At 43.4% G+C, this 16,875-nt stretch overlaps 1 protein-coding gene across 3 annotated transcripts in view; it reads left to right on the plus strand.

The window, feature by feature from the left end:
- Nucleotides 1-16,875, plus strand: part of SPATA13 (spermatogenesis associated 13) — a 338,234-nt gene that overhangs the window by 33,349 nt on the left and 288,010 nt on the right. Inside the window, exons 1-2 of one of the 3 annotated variants that reach the window (XM_032315380.1) lie at nucleotides 1,245-1,310; nucleotides 8,665-8,700. The exons of 1 other annotated variant lie outside the window; for it this stretch is intronic. In XM_032315380.1, the coding sequence (XP_032171271.1) occupies nucleotides 1,260-1,310; nucleotides 8,665-8,700 (87 nt within the window). In that variant the 5' untranslated portion in view covers nucleotides 1,245-1,259. Of the gene's footprint in view, nucleotides 1-1,244; nucleotides 1,311-8,664; nucleotides 8,701-16,875 lie in introns of those variants that run through there. One more of the 3 variants, XM_032315382.1, reaches the window with a different exon arrangement.

Below are 16,875 nucleotides of genomic sequence, written 5' to 3' on the forward strand. Positions count from 1 at the left end.
TGCTGGTTTGGTCAGCCATCTTAGAGTACAGTTTTTCCCTGTCACTTCCACAGATATTTGTTCCCATCCATCGTCTCCTTCCTTTCTTTCCTGCACTGGCTCTTTACCCATGGTCTACCCAAAGTCTCCCATGCCATGTGTCCGGACCCTGTGCCTTGCCCCTGCCTGAGTTCTCAAGGGACAGCACACTGATGCTTCCTATGGAAACCTCCCTGAGCCTGGGAGGGAATCTCTACTTTGAACTCTTTTTGTCTCTTGCCCTATTTCCATCCTGCTCTGAGGTGTCTGGACTCTCTAGCTGGCTGACCTCTGGGAAGCCTTGGTTTTGGTTTCCTCCCTGGACCTGGTCCATCATCTGTGCTCCTTCCTTGCACTGCCCTGCTTTGCAGGTGGCTCAGGCCAGCTTCAGCCCTCGGCTGGACACTTTGCCCCCAACATCAATCAGCATTCAGAGATCCCACCTGCCTCCGGAGGGGAAGTGAGCATAAGTCCTGGTTCTAGGAATATTTCCTCTCCCCATTCCCGAGGCAATGCCGGCGTGGCCGTCCTACTCAGTCATCACATTCCGCAGTTGGTCTGAGCCCTGATATAGCCCTGGCATGGAACTTGGCCTTACTGCCGCTCCCCTGGGGACCCTGATAACCCAGCTGTGGGAGGGTAGCTGCTGGTGAGGACAAAGCCCCAAGCCGTGGAAGAGTTCTAGAACCCTGCCACTGCTCTCTGTGCTCAGGCTGGGTAGTGTCTTTGAGTCATAGGGCTGTAATAAGGCTGGTGGACGATGCCAGCACACCCAGTGGCCCCAGGACCCTTTGACTGGCCAACAAGGGACTGAACCAGCCTTATTTTCTTCAAGTACTATGGCTGAAAACACTGGGGTCTAACTTTACGAGGGAGGGGAGCAGAGCTCTAGTCTCTAACATCCTGCCTGGCAGAGAACACACTGAGACAAGGCCCTCCTCCTCTGGCCAAGACCTGTCCATCCCAGCACGTGGTTGTCCCAGTCTGGGACAGTCTGGGTGGCAAGGGGCAGCCCGTGATGCCAACTGCAGGCCCTGGCCTGGGGCCCCAGGCTTTCCTGTACCCCACCCCACCCCACCAAGACAGTGAGCCTGGAGAACAGGACCTAGTCTTGCCTACCATTGTATCTGTAACTCACTGAGAGGCTAGAAGCCCTGGGGGGCCTGCAGCAATTGCCTGTGGTCACTGCCTCAGACCATGGAGCCCAGCGGGAATGCAAGGGACCCTGTCACTGGCAAGCCATGGCCAAGAAGCCAAGCAAAGCCAAGCTTATAATTGGCCAAGGATGCAAGGTCGGTGCAGGTTTCAGTCCTGCCTGGGAATCTCGCTGCCTGCACTTTGCAACTCCGCATACCCTCCATCACAAGTCTGTGGACCACTCCCGAGCTGGGAACTTTTCTCTGCTTTCAGACCAAAATACTTTGAGATGGTGGGTAATGTGGAAAACAAAGGCAGAAGGAAATGCAGATAAAATGGAATGTCCTTATAACCTGCAGCTCATAAACAAATGCTTGAGGCCTGCGGAGTATCCTGTTCCTCCAGGAAGCTCCCAGCTGTCTGAATGTGAATGCCTTGCTAGAAGAGAAAAACAACCTGGGTTTGACAATAGCAAGGCCCCAGTATCCTGTGAGTCTTCTTTAGCATATGAAAGTCCTTTTGAAACTTCCCTTATCTTTACTAACCCCCAGCCCTGAAGTATATAATCAGTGGCTCCTCATAATCCCAGGGCAGCCTCTCTTCCTGCCCACGGGTCCTGTCCCCAAGCTGTAATAAAATCATTGTTTTGCACCGGAGACGGCTCAAGAATTCGTTCTTGGTTGTTGGCTCTGGACTCCATAAACCTCACCAAAACATTCCAAAACTACATCATGGGAGCAGACCAACTTGTGGATGAAATTCTCATCTGTCTTGTCTAAGCTTGCCCCATTGGTCTCAGATGCTTACTTCTGGTCAGTATCTGGAAGAGCCACAGGCCACCCAGAAACACCTTTAGAATATCCCTAGGTATAACTAGGGTTATATGGGTACAAAGATTATACTTACTCGGTCAAAGGGCTGAAAGAGACACCCATGTGGGAAATTCTGACAGGCTTCCCGCTTTGATGTCTGGTGAAGATCCCTCAACTTGGCCAAGATGAGCATGATCATGGCCTTCCAAGTTTAAGAACTCCCGTGGTTGCTTTTTCTGCTCCTAGTTTCTGTGGCCCACCTATCTCTCATTACCAGCCCCTCAGCCCGAGTGTGTGCTGGGGGCTCTAGTGTTTTAGAGAAGAAATTGTCAGAGCTGTTGAGTAGCCTGTATTATTAGTCTGCATCAGTCATCTCTTGCTGTCATTCTGCCACATGATGAGCCACTGCAAAGCCTAGTGGCCCAAGACACTCAGCATCTATCTGGCTCATGAGTCTACAGGCTGGCCTTGACTGGGCCCCCTTATGGGCACCCAGCAGTAGCTATCAGCTGGAGGGACAGTACAGCTAAGCCCACGGTCTCTCCTCAGCCCATGGGCTAGCCTGGACTTGTTCTTTGTGTGGTGGCTGAGGGGAAAGGTGAGCAAGTCCAAATTGTGCAAGAGTTTCCCAAGCCTTTGCCGTGCCCTATTTGTTAGTACCCCATGGGGCACGACCTGCATGTTTGAACCCAGAGCCAGTGTGGGAGGGTGGCCCAAGGTCATGGGGGAAACGTTGACAGCAGACCTGGAGGGACTTCCACCCAGTCCACCTACTGAAAAGGAGTGTGAGCCTGGGTTTTCTGAGCAGTGCTCAGGGCACTTCGGAGTCCCTCCCCACCCGCACTTCTTCACCTATCCCATGCCCTCCCCTCAAGGAATTTCTCCAGTCCCACTTCCCACACCTGAAGGAAGCCTCTGACTTATTTGAGTTCCCTGTTTGTTTGTTTTTTTTAAGATTTTATTTATTTATTTGACAGAGATCACAGGTAGGCAGAGAGAGAGGAGGAAGCAGGCTCCCTGCTGAGCAGAGAGCCCGATGCGGGGCTCGATCTCAGGACCCTGGGATCATGACCCGAGCTGAAGGCAGAGGCTTTAACCCACTGAGCCACCCAGGCGCCCCGAGTTCCCTGGTTTTCAGAACATCCCTTTCCTTCTACCTGGCCCAGCCCCTTTGCCTGACCCTTTCAGACTGATCATTGCCCAGGCTGTGACTCGTTGCCTCTTGGCCTGTCGGCTCCAGGCTCTGGAGCAGCTGTGGGGGTCACACCTCACCCTGTTCCATCCCCAGCATCTGGGGACATAGTTTGGGGATGGGGCCCTGGGTTCCACCCATTCTCAGAAAGGAAGTCAAGATACCTATAATCAAGCTTAAGTCCTTCTCACCTTAAAAAGTATCTTTTCTTTGACCTTGTGAGTCCTTCCAAATCCCATTTTTCTTTAACTTTCCTTTAAACAAAAAAACAAAATGTTTGAAAGAATATTCCACACCTGCTGCTTCCAGTCCATATTACCCACTTGCTCCCTGCTTCCGGACAAGTTTTTCCGAGTTTTTCTCCACTTTTTTGGCACTAAAGAGTACTCTCTTGAAAGTCAGCAGAGTTAGGAACATTACATGTGTTTTTTTATTGAATTCTTGCAAAACTCGAATAAGATAGGTCTCCGTGTTCCCATGTCCATGTCTCAGGGGACAAAATCCAAGCCTGGCCTGAGTCATTTGCGAAGTGAGTCAGGACAGGGAATGGAACATAGGCCTGAATGCAGGGGCTATGTTCTTAGCCATTACCCTAACCTTGAATACAGTGCTGCTATCCTGCAATCCTGGCTGTGCCAAGGGTGGTGTATGAGTTTTCTAGGGCTACTGTAAAGAAGGACCAGGAAGTGGGGGACTTAACAATAGACACTGAACGTCTCACCTTTCTGGAGGCTGGAAGTCCAGGATCCAGGTGTCCATAGGTTGGTGCTCCCTCTGAAGGCTCTAGGGGAGGGTCTGTTCCAGGCTTCTCTCCGGCCTTCCAGTGGCTTGACGGCAGTCTTCACGTGGCATTTTCTGTGTGTGCTGGGCTGGGTCCAGATTCCGCTTTTTATAAGGAGATTAAGGTCCAGCCTGTTGTCCTCAACTAAACTAATTATATCTGTATCAACCCTCTTTGCAAATAAGGTCACATCCTGAGGTGCTGGGGTTTAGGACTTCAACATATGAATATGGGGATAGGGGGCACAGTTCAGCCCATAGTGGGTGATCAGTAGACACCCCAAATAAGCAGAGAGTGTAGCCGTCACGTGGGAGCCCCTTCCCAGATGTACTGAGGAGCATTTGCATTTTAACAAGATGCTGGGGCAATTCCATTGCACATTAAGATGTGAGAAGCACCTGTCTATAGCACCTTCTGGAAAGAAAAATGACAACATGAAGCAAGATTCTTAGGCTAACCCTAATTCTTGAATTTCACTTAGAATGGAGATAATTTTAAACATGGACAAAAACAGTGTATACAAAGAGGTTTATTCCAGGTTTTTCCATAGAAATAAAACATTTTTTTTTTGCAGTAAGTACTACTTCCTATCATTCTCAGCTGAAAAATTGTGTTTTTTGTTTTTTTTTTTTTTTTTAAATTCTTGTTCAGGTGATGTAGGAGTTAAAGATGCTCTTGTAGGAAACATTTCCTGAAATCTAAAGTGATACATAACCAAATTTCTGGAACAACACCTCTTTTTAAGCTTGGGGATTGTAGCAAATGGACCATTGAACTAATGAGCTAACTTAACCAAGAGTTAAGATTTTTGTTTACAGTGGAAATGGCGTTCTGTTTGTGCAGGGAAGTGTCCTTTTCCCTCCTCTTCCCTCCCCTCCCCTGCCCTCCTCTCCCTTTCCCTCCCCTTCCCAACCTCCCCCTCCCTTCCCTTCCTCTCTCCTCCCTTCCCCACTCCTTCCCTCTGTCCTTCTTTCTTTCTTCCTTCCTGGCTTAAAACTGCAGGGCTTGACCCACAACCCTGAGATCAAGACCTGAGCTGAGAGTGAGAGTCCGACACTTTACCAGGCTGAGCCACCCAGGAGCCCCTATGGAAAAAGTTTCAACTCTATTTGAGTGTATTTGAAAATTTTTACTATAAAAAAGTTTAAAAATACAATCATGTAAAGAATTAAAAAATTAAGTTTCTTTCAGGTGTTATCTTGACTGCTACATCTTCTCAGTTATTTTATTTCTTTATTTTTGTTTTTAAAGATTTTATTTATTTGAGAGAGGTAGCGGGTGCACAAGGGGTGGGGGAAACAGCAGGCAGAGGGAGAGGGACAAGCAGGTTCACCGCTGAGCAGGGAACCTGATGTGGGACTTGATCCTGGGACCCCAGGATCATGATGTGAGCTGAAGGCAGATTCTTACCTGATTGAGCCACCTAGGTGCCCCATTGTCTCAGTTATTTCAGTCAAACAATGTTTAACCGCCTGTTCACCTGTTTCCTTAGTTTCTTAGTTTTTAACTCTCGTAGGTCTTCCTACCCATGTTGATCATTGTTCCTTACTGGCCTCCTATGAAAGGAAAGAGTGCTTGGTTTAGTGTGGGACAGATAAAAGGAAATGGTTGCCCTAACTGCTAAATTTGTAATTGACATGCACTGTGCTAGCCTCATGCCACCCTCCCTTTCTGGTTGCTTTTGTGACACTTTCTGGATTTTAGTGGTAATAGCAATAATTTCTCAACAGAGCAAGGCCTGTTCTTTCTAAACAGTGACCTATATGAGTTTTTTTTTTTTTTTTAAGATTTTATTTTTATTTGTTAGAGAGATGGAGAGAGAGCACAGTAGGCAGAGCAGCAGGCAGAGGGACAAGCGGCTCCCCACTGATCAAGAAGCCCCATGCAGGGCTCCATCCCAGGACCCTGGGATCATGACCCGAGCCAAAGGCAGACACTTAGCTGACTGAGCCACCCAGGTGTCTCTGACCTATATAAGTTTTAACAGGACAGGCCTTGAAAGAAGAAAATCTGCTACAAAACTGATGCATGGAGTTATTAAATGTTTCTTTTCTTCTTTCCTTCCTTTCTTTTTTAAGTAGGTGCCACGCTCAGCACGGAGCTTGACTCTTGACCCTGAGATCAAGACCTGAGCTGATACCAAGAGTCAGATACTTAATCGACTGAGCCACCCAGATGCCCGTTAAATGTTTATTTGAAAAAGTACTCAGAGAACATCAGTTAAAGCCTTATCAGTTGACCTTTCCCTGCCAGGGACCAGATGGACTGGACACATTAAAAAAACTCTTTCTTTGAAGGGTGCATCAGTAAACGTGAAATTTCAGGGATAACCCTGCCTCTAAGCTCATTTCTTTCCCTGAAGTCCCTTCTCTCATAGGGATGACTTACAAGTAGCACAAATATGACCGTGTCCCAGGAGGCTGTCATCCTTCAGGATAGGCTCTAAACCGGCAAAAAAGCCATTTAAATCTGTCCATCTCTTCAGCTTCGCTTCTTGCCATTGGCTGCTTCACAGGCTTCCTCTCAGTCATTGTTGATCACTCGTGCTTCTGCGTAGCCACCTCCCCCACAGCAGCAGCTCACAAACCCCCTCTCCACCTTTGCCCTCTAAGTCCTCCCCTCCCCCCAAGGCTGTCCTCATGGTCTGCACAGTCCCTGGGTCCTTCAGTGGCCCTCACAGGTGCCCCTTCCTCTTGGGTGGCTTTTTTGAGCATCTCTTGGAATGTGAATTTCAGCTAGCAAACCTTCTAGAGTCCCCCTCCTGACAAAATCTACAAAACTGAAACAAAGTTAACTTCACTTAGAGATAATTCACTATCCAGGAGGGATACTTTCTTGGTTTACTGAGACTTCCTCATGGAGTCAGAGCATAGATTTGTTTTCCTGCAACCCCTCTGAGTGCTGACTTCATTCTTCCGGCATGAGGACTATGTTACTGTCGATCTGTTCTCTGATGTCACCTATACCCCCAGCCCTGTGGTGGTGGGGAGGGCACAGACGGTGTGTGTGAGGGGGTGTTGGCCATGGTGACAAGGGTCTGGGCTCTGAGCCCCACGGTAAAATGGCAGGAACCCCAACCCAAGCCCCTCCGTCGCCCGGCAGGGTTTGGGGGATACTTTGTGCATTTTCCTCTGATGTTCTTACAGCCTGTCAGTTCTTGGTCTTGGCTTCTGGCTTTATCCTTCTGTGCTGTTCCCTCCCCGGCTGTTTTTCCTGATGGGGCAGGCTAGACCGATAGGACGTGGGTGTGCCCTGCTGCATGGTCATGGCTCTAGTCATGCTGAAGGACAGTAGTGCCCTTTCTGAAGCTGGGAGAGCTGTGTCCCAGCAGAGTTCTCAGCAGTGTCCAGATGGGAATTCTTCCCATCTCTGACAGCATTCCGGGTGTTGCACTAATTTGCTTTAACTGGCTTCCAACTTTCTTGAGTTTTTGCTGGAAGAGCTTGGAACATCCATCCTTCAACACCTGGGTGGGAAAGTGATACAAACAGCACCCATATCGTTGGGCTTAAAATGGCCTTTTTGTGCCCACAACCAGGGTGTCATTGGGCTGACCTTGACACCACTGACTCTACCCAAGCCAGCTCTATTTCCCAGGGACCCACTGCATAGCCCAAGAGCCTGAGCACCTCCTGGCTCCACCCGCGCCCTCCTCCCTTGCCCGTATCCTCACTGCATCTCTAGTATTCCCTCTCCCAGAAGTTTTATCGCGTCCTTATTCAGAGAGAAGCCCTATAAGATCCTTGAGGATATGGAGTGTGCAGTATACCACAGTTCCAGCAGATCTGTCCCCACTCTGCCTGGCCCCCCAGCATGGGAAGAAAGACATGGGAAGACACGTGTGTGCAGAGACTGCTGTCCTCATTCCTGTCTGTGTTACTCGCACCACGGCCCGCGGCCAGGATTCACTAAATACGTGTTAGCTTGGCGAACGAGAGAGGGAATAGGTAGCTGCTCACCCAGATGGTCTGATGAACATAAATTAGCACGATGCTAACTAAGGGGTGGCAGGCAGCTTCCAGGAAAGTGTGCCTTCTGAAGTTAAGAGCTGGTGATGCGCTCCGAAGAATGGGGTGAGGTCGTAGGGACAGGGGAACCGAAATTCTTTCTGGATGGTGAGCCCAGGGAGAGATCCCAATAAATAAATATCTGTAAAGGTACAAGAGTTCCTGAGAAACTGTCTAGTTGGTAGCCGTAGAAAGCGAATCCCCAAAATAGCAGCATAACATTCGCACGTGCTTACAATGTGTCAGGCACTGCTCTAATCACTTTATATACATTAATTCACTTAGTTCTCATTCAGTTCACTGCTGGCCGGGCAGAGAGAGTCCATAACCACCCTGGGTCCTGCAACAAGAAGTGGTGGTCTGGGATTTGACCCTCTGCTCTCTGGCTTTAGAGCCCTTGCACTTAACCAGAGATCAATGGATTAGAAACCCAGGGCTGAGAGTTATAAAATAACACGGCCAGAACCATGGAGTTGCTGTGTGATCCAAGTATGCTGGGTAAAATGCATCATTTTCTCAGTTCTTTTAAAATCTGCTATTAAGGCCATGTGGGCTGTGTGTGTGTGTGTCTGTATGCAAATGTATGCACGTACATGTGTATTTTTTCTTCTTTATATATTTTTTTCAGGTCAAATTGAGAACTAATATTCAAATTTAACTTCAAATAATCTTTCACATATCTGTGTACTAACAGCACGTCTTTCCCTTCCTTTCCAGGACTTGTCCTTACGTGTCTCCAGTGCTCCAAACCTGGTAAGAAGGACTTCTGGTCCTCGGTCCCCTTCCCCACCTTACTGTCCTTTCTGGAGTCTCAGACCCACAGCTTCACGCTTTTCTTGACTTTCAACCATGTACCTTTTGTCAGGGCCTTTGGGTGACCTCTTCGTTTTTGAAGTTAGGCCTCCTCTTTCTGTATTTTTAGACCATAAATGAACGTTACTAATCTGCAATATCGCCACCAAATATTCTGCTGTTGTGGCCAATCCATTTGTAGGCAAACTTGGGGATGACTTTTTTTGGTAAACAAATGCAAATTAGTCACCTCATCACATTGGAAAACCAAACATGAGATTTCTTCCATTTTTAAGATATTTGATTGTGATAAAAACCTGGGAATGTTTTGGGGCTTTTTTTTCCTATTGTATGGACATACACTTAGGGTTCAACACATTTTAGTATACATATATATGTATGTAACATATTTATGTCTTGTTATAAATTGAGTTGTATTAACAACCACTTCATGGTTGTAAGGCCAAAATGTCTTTTCTGATGGATAGATAGAAATGCTACAAAAGATCATATTTTTCATCTAAGCATTATTTATAGCCATAATTTACACATTGGGGCTTACTAAAACAGGTAAAGAATGTTAGGAAGGCCATTTAGGTCTTTCTGTATTCCTTATTCTCCAACTAAGGTGGATGACGGCTTATGGGAAGCTTTAACTGAGCTAGACAATGTAAAATTTAGGAAATCCATTTTGAGATGACATTTACCGGTCCGAAACTCAATGATATCTCTCCATCAATAGCCATTGATGAGAAGTAAGGTGCAGCTTATTAGCGAGGTGATTGGCTGATTTGGTTGAAGGTCATTGATTTCATGGACCGTCAACCTTACCTGACGGTTTGCCATTTACCATTGACCTGAACTAAGGGCTATTTTAAAAATATTTTGCCTACTTGGTGCATTTTTAAAATTTTTAACTATTTGTATTCATTTGTGGAAAGATTACATAATGGTATTTCGGTTCCAAAGTTTGTGTATATTACATGAATGGATTATCATATACTTTTATATTTTACTTCAAAATCATTTGGTGTACACTAAGATGAAAAGAGATTATGAGAAACTTAAAAATTTACCCAGCCTGTTTTATAATGTTTTTGACATTTAGGATGAAGGAGACTATTGAAGCCTCTCTGACCGGGTGGATTTCAGTGGGCATTATTATAATTCGGGTGAAACTCAGAGAAAGTGAATGTGTTTCTAAAGAAGGAGGAGCCCCAAGGTTATATGATTTTTATTAATGGAAGAGAAAAACAGTGTGCATTTTTATACCCTACTGTAGAATAACAAACTCAGTAACAGTAGAACTAGTTACAATTTCTGCATGTTTTTTGCTTTGTTTTGCTTTTTGGTAAACTCATGATTAAAAAAAAAATCTCTCTTCTAGCAATACTTTATGTGTATCTTAAAACATTCTTTTAACGTCACATGCTAAATGTGTATGCGTGTTCTCCTTTTTTCTCTTGTGCATCCTTCCCAATTAGAATAAATGTCATTAATGAAAATGCTTCTCTGAGGTCAGATTTTATATAAAAATACAACTACAGAAGGAAAACCATCAAACTATTCACGAAAACGGGGCGCCTGGGTGGCTCAGTGGGTTAAGCCGCTGCCTTCGGCTCGGGTCATGATCTCAGGGTCCTGGGATCGAGCCCCACATCGGGCTCTCTGCTCAGCAGGGAGCCTGCTTCCCTCTCTCTCTCTCTCTCTGCCTGCCTCTCCATCTACTTGTGATTTCTCTCTGTCAAATAAATAAATAAAATCTTTAAAAAAAAAAAAAAAAAAAAAAAACTATTCACGAAACTTATGGTGCTTGGAAAGAATGGTTGGAATCCTAGACCATGGGCATCCAAAGGGAAAGAGACTTTTTCTATCCTGGAAAAGCTTCTATTAAATAGATGTTTTCTTTTCTCAAACGAGGTCACGTTAGCAATGACAGATGTATATTTCAGTGTTGCCACTCTCTTTCTTTTCCTCCTGTCTGGATTCAGGAAGGAGTGGGGGAGGTTAGGATCCCCACCCCTACCTCCCTGGAGTCCTGGAGAGCCTTCTGGCCAGCTGGAGCTCTTTATGCCCAGCCAGAATTCAGACACTTTTTCTTTCCTGAAGCTTAGCCTCTCACTGTGTGACTCGCCCACCATAGAGCGTGGAGACCTACCCACAGCCAGACCTTGACCTCCTTCAGTCAGCTTTTCCCTTTTTGGGAGAAACCCCCGGGTCATAGGCATGGTGACATGAGGGATTTGGATCTCGTGAAGAGTTGTTCTTTGGGTTTAATGTTTTGCCATTTTACTTGATTCCTTGTTTTAAATTGTTCCATTTCAAACTTGAACATTTGACTGTATAATTTGAATGCTTGAGCTTTTAAACTCATTTGTAATTGATATTGTTCCAGTTTTGAGAAAACAAAAACAGAGTGTTATATATATTCACTGAGTTCCAAGATACATTCATTCTCATGTACTACAAATGTAAATGTGACTTTCTGAAAACTTGTTTTTGAGCCTTAATCAAATATTTGTTAATATTTAAATTAAAATCGATTAGTTTTTTAAAAAGCAGATTCATAGTCTTTTGAGATGGAAACCATTGACCAATAATTGCTTCTATTTATTCTTCATATAAAAAAATGACACTTTATGGGACACCTCTGGGTGGCTCAGTCAGTTGGGCATCTGCCTTCGGCTCAGGTCATGATCCCATGGTTCTGGGATCAAGTCCCACATCAGGTTCTTTGCTTGGCAGGAAAACTACTTCTCTCTCTGCCTGTGGCTTCCCCTGCTTGTGTGCTCTCTCTCTCACTCGCACTGACAAATGAATAAAGTCTTAAAATAAAATAAGATAAAAATGACACCTTTATGCCAAATAAAATTTGCCATTCAGTATTAGTTAACTTTTAACATCAAAACTGAAATTGATTGGGAATCACTTCAAATTTAAGTTGCAAAAATGAAATGAAATTGTTTTAACTCTGGAGCTCAATTGCCCACACAGGCCACGAGAGGGAGCTGTTGAATCTTAAACAAAATATATTTGAATTTCAACAAACCTTTTGGGTAAACTATTCAGATAATCTGGTCTATACAATGTCATACAATGTAATCAGCAGTAGCATGGTTTCCATTCCTATTAGGACAGAATTTATGCATGTATTTAAGAAGTACAGTAGTTAAATTCAATGAATAGTTTAGAGAGCATATTATTTATAAGACACTCTCTTCTAAAAGGGGATATAAAGATAAATAATTCAAATGGTTCATAAGCAAGTGTGCATGTCTACGTATGTACACTTGCATTAGGAAGCAGAACATAATATATAAGAACCAGAAGAAAGAAATAAAGTACCATGGAGTTTCAAAAGCAAGAGCCTACCTCATGCAAGGCCGGATGGAGGAGGTGGCATTTAAGGAGGCACATGAGAGTACTGGGCAGGGGGGCGGCTGTGTGTGACAATGGGAGATGGAGAAATATGCTAAGTGCAAAGCACAGCATAAGTAAAGGAATTTTGGAGAACCCTGAAAATTCCTGTTTGCTTGAAACATAGGTTGCATAAATGTAATTAAATGAATTTCATGCTGGAAAGGCAGCTGCCATGGCTTGTATTATGTATTCTGTATTATGTATTATGATCCCACATAAATGCTAGAGAGTTTATTTGTACCTAATTGCTCTGAGTGTCAGAATGGCCGAAGGAACTCTTAGCCTGCACATGCAGAAGTGTGACTGAGAAGCATATCCTCTATTATCTATGTCTTCCCATATTACCCCTGGTGGTTTGGGGCCTCAAAACCATGGAATATTCTAGCAACATTTCGGTCAGCGGGACTAGATTTAACAAAACTGCTTATTAGGCATTATTCACCAAATATCTGTGGCGCACATACTAGAGATAAGTTTTTAGAAAATATTTTTTTAAATTTTATTTATTTATTTGTGAGGAAGGGGAGAGGCAGAGGGACAGAGAATCTCAAGCAGACACCCGCTGAGTGAGGAACCTATTGTGGGGTTTGATCTCCAGTCCTGAGATCATGATCTGAGCTGAAGTTAAAAGCCAGCTTAATATTGGGCCATTCATGTGCCCCAAGTTCTTAGTAAACCTTAATATTTCTTAATTACAGTATTCTGAAACTGCTAAAGCATTTGTAAATTTTTCAAAAGTCACTGAAAGTAATTTTCTTTTAAAAAATGGTTAATAGGGGTGCCTGGGTGACTCAGTGAGTTAAAGCCTCTGACTTCAGCTCAGGTCATGATCTCAGGGTCCTGGGATCAAGTCCCACATCGGGCTCTCTGCTCAGCAGGGAGCCTGCTTCCCTCTCTCTCTCTCTGCCTGTTTCTCTGCCTACTTGTGATCTCTGTCAAATAAATAAGTAAAATCTTTTTAAAAAATTAAAAAAAACTAAAAAACGGTTAGTTTGTCACACACCGCCGCCCCCCTGCCCAGTACTCTCATGTGCCTCCTTAAATGCCACCTCCTCCATCCGGCCTTGCATGAGGTAGGCTCTTGCTTTTGAAACTCCATGGTACTTTATTTCTTTCTTCTGGTTCTTATATATTATGTTCTGCTTCCTAATGCAAGTGTACATACGTAGACATGCACACTTGCTTATGAACCATTTGAATTATTTATCTTTATATCCCCTTTTAGAAGAGAGTGTCTTATAAACTAAAAAACGGATGATTTTACTATATTTATTAAGACAGAAATGACTACTTCTTAGAGTACTTGCAGTAACTTCAAAAATCCAAACTAAGAATTTTTTTTTTTTTTGGAGTTAAAACAAAACAAACTATCTACAGGAAGTGGGATGAATTTTATTCTGAAGTTTTCTAACCACCAGTGCAAGGCAGACAACACTGTGGTCCACGTTGTTTGCATTTGATGAATCCATCTGCCGAATCAGAAGTTTTCCTGGAATTAAACTCCAGCAAAAATTTATAGTGTAGGCTCTTAGGTTAAAAGAACATTGAGTAATGTACCAAACAATGACTTTAATTGTTCCTAAAAAACACGCAGAGGTTGTTCACACTTGGATCCTCTCTAAAGATAGACATTAAGGCACAGCTCAAGTGATTCATTTCACTGGAAGATGAAGATAACAGGATCCTGATAGCTTACTCTTTGTAAGATTTAGAGAGAAAATCAGGAAATAATGAGTGATGTCTCATAGTGTGATAGGTGGAATGATTATACTCCCCACCCCCAAAGATGTCCATGCCCTGATCCCTGGAACCTAAACGTACTACTTTATATGACAAAGAGGAAGTAAGGGTGCTCACCAGCTGATGCTAGAACAAGGGGACTGTCCTGGATTATGGGGGTAGACCAGAAGGAATCACAGGGGTCCTTAACAGTGGGGAGAGGGAAGCAGAAGAGTAGGTCAGGAGAATTCTGTGAGGATTTAATCTGATACTGCTGGTTTTGCAGGTGGAGGAGGGACCAGGAGACCAGGAATATGGGTGGCTTCTAGGAGCTGGAGAAGGCAAGGGTATGGATTCTTCCCTTGAGTCTCCAGAAAGAATGCAGCCCTCTTCACACCTTAATTTTAGCCCAGTAAGACACCTGTTGGGTTTTAGCCTACAGAGATGTAGGTGACAAATCTGTTTTCAAGTTTGTGATAATTTATTACAGCAGGAAACTAAAATACATAGACCCCCTCTAATATCACTGTCAGTTAATGGTAAAATCGCCTGATTACCTGTCATGTAGATATTTCATGTTAGTGGTTGGGAGCTGGGAGCTTCCGTTACCAGGATTGAGGGGATGAAAATGGCCAACATGTGGGAGAGGTTTGTGAGTTGTAGGCTGTGCAAGTTTATGAATCTGAACAATCTATACTGGTAGAAGTGGTGGCCAATGGAGAATGACCAGATGCACCTTGGACTAGACTCCATCCATGTATCTATAATTTGAGAACAGATTTGTTGCCCTACGATTTTTCAAACTATAGGACTTTGAAGGCTGAAATCTGGAGATTCCCAGAACTTAGGAGGTAACTGAATATTTATTGAGTGGATAATTGGATGGGTGGGTGAGGAGGAGGAAGGGGTAAAGATGAACCTGGCTGCTGGCTAAAGAAGAAACACTACTTCACTTTCCTAGGCTGTGGTCATGATAAGACCAGTGCCATGCATGAATTGGGGGAGGGGGTCCTATCCGGACAGATAGTGACCCAGTGCCCCTGAGTCCCATGTCACTAGAGATCTTCTGGTAGCTGCACAGCACCATTCCTACAGAACATTAAGTATTGAATGCTGACTGTGTGTTATACAGTAAGTTCTTTTTAAACATTTTTCATGTTTTTATAAATATTTGATAATGCAAAAGAATATGTGTTGTATGTGTGTTATGATGGATAATAATTAAGTGAACATCTGGATCCCTCATATTTCTTAAGAAATAGGACATTATAAATACCAGGAGTTCCATGCATGTTAGTCATGATTGTACATCCTGTCTTCTCTCAAAAGGGAGTCAGTATTCTGAAAATGGTTTTTAAAAATTTTTAATTTTCATCCAGTATACTTAATGTACAGTGTTATTAGTTTCTGGTGTACAATACAGTGATTCAGCAATTCTGTACATTACTCAGTGCTTATCAAGATAAGTCTACTCTTAATCCCCTTCACCTATTTCACCCACCTCCCCTCTGGTGACCACCAGGTTGTTTTCTGGAGTTAAGAGTCTATTTTCATGTTTGTTTCTATCTGTGTTTTGTTCTTAAATTCCACATATGAGTGAATCATATGGTATTTGTCTTCCTTTGACATTAGCATTATGCCCTCTAAATCCATCCATGTTGTAAATATCAAGATTTCATTTTTTGTGGCTGAATAATATTCCATTGTTTATATATAAATCACATCTTCTTTATCCAGTCATCTGTTGATAGACACTTGGTTTGCTTCCTCTATCTTGGCTATTGTAAATAATGCTTCCAAATATAGGGGTGTGTATATCTTTTCAAATTAATGTTTTCATATTCTTTGGGTAAATACCTTGTAGTGGAATTATTGAATCATAGGGTAATTCTGTTTCTAATTTTTTGACGAACCTCCATATTGTTTGTGACTGCACCCAGTTTACACTCCCACCAACAGTGCACAGTGCAAGAGGGTTCTTTTTTCTCAACAGACTCTCCAACACTTGTTTCTTATTGTTTTTGATTTTTAGCTATTCTGACAGGTATGAAGTGGTTTTGATGTGTATTTCCTGGATGTTGAGTGATGCTGAGCATCTTTTCAGGTGTCTGTTGGCCATCTGTAAATCTTCTTTGAAGAAATGTCTTCTGCCCATTTTTAACTGGATTATTTGGGTTTTTTGGTATTGAGTTGTATAAGTTCTTTAGATATTTTGGATACCAGCCCCTTACTGGATATATCATTTGCAAACTCCCACTTCTGAATATTGCTTTTAATACTCTTTTCTTTATTATTTTACCATAAATATATACGTCCCTAAGCAATACATATCTTAATTTTGTCCCCCCCCCCTTTTTTTGAGAGAGAGAGAGAGAGAGGAAGAGTGTGCACAAGTGGGAGATTGTTGCAGAGGGAGAAGGAGAGAGACTCTTAAGCAGGCTCCACGCCCAGTGCAGGACTCAACCTCATGACCCTATAAGATCATCCCCTGAGCTGAAATCAAGAGTTAGATGCTTAACTGAGCCATCCAGATGCCTCAATTTTTGCTTATTTTAAAAAATTGTATCAAAACCTATCATAGTATATATAATGTATTCTCTTCATTGTTTTTTCATTCATTATACTGATGCTTAAAGTAATAGTGCATCCATTTTCTCTGATCTAAAGTATTTCATGGTACTTACATCCCAAAATGTATGTGTATGTATCTATATTATCCTATGACTAAACATTTGAGTTGTTTCCAGTCTTACCTGTTGCAGACATGCTTCTGTGAACATTTTGTACAGGTCTCCCAGAATCCACGTACAGATTTTTTAGGATGTACATTTAGAAGTTGCAGGATCATAGTGGAGTTGCATATTCAGCTTCTAAAAAGAATCCTAAACTCTTTCCCAAAGTTGGTCATACCAATTCATACTAAAACTGGTGGTAGGTGCAATTTCTTTTTGCTCTAAATCCTTATTAAATCCTTATTAAAAGTCAATATTTTTGTTT

The sequence above is a fragment of the Mustela erminea genome, chromosome 15 (assembly GCF_009829155.1).
Source record: "Mustela erminea isolate mMusErm1 chromosome 15, mMusErm1.Pri, whole genome shotgun sequence".
Taxonomy (NCBI): domain Eukaryota; kingdom Metazoa; phylum Chordata; class Mammalia; order Carnivora; family Mustelidae; genus Mustela; species Mustela erminea.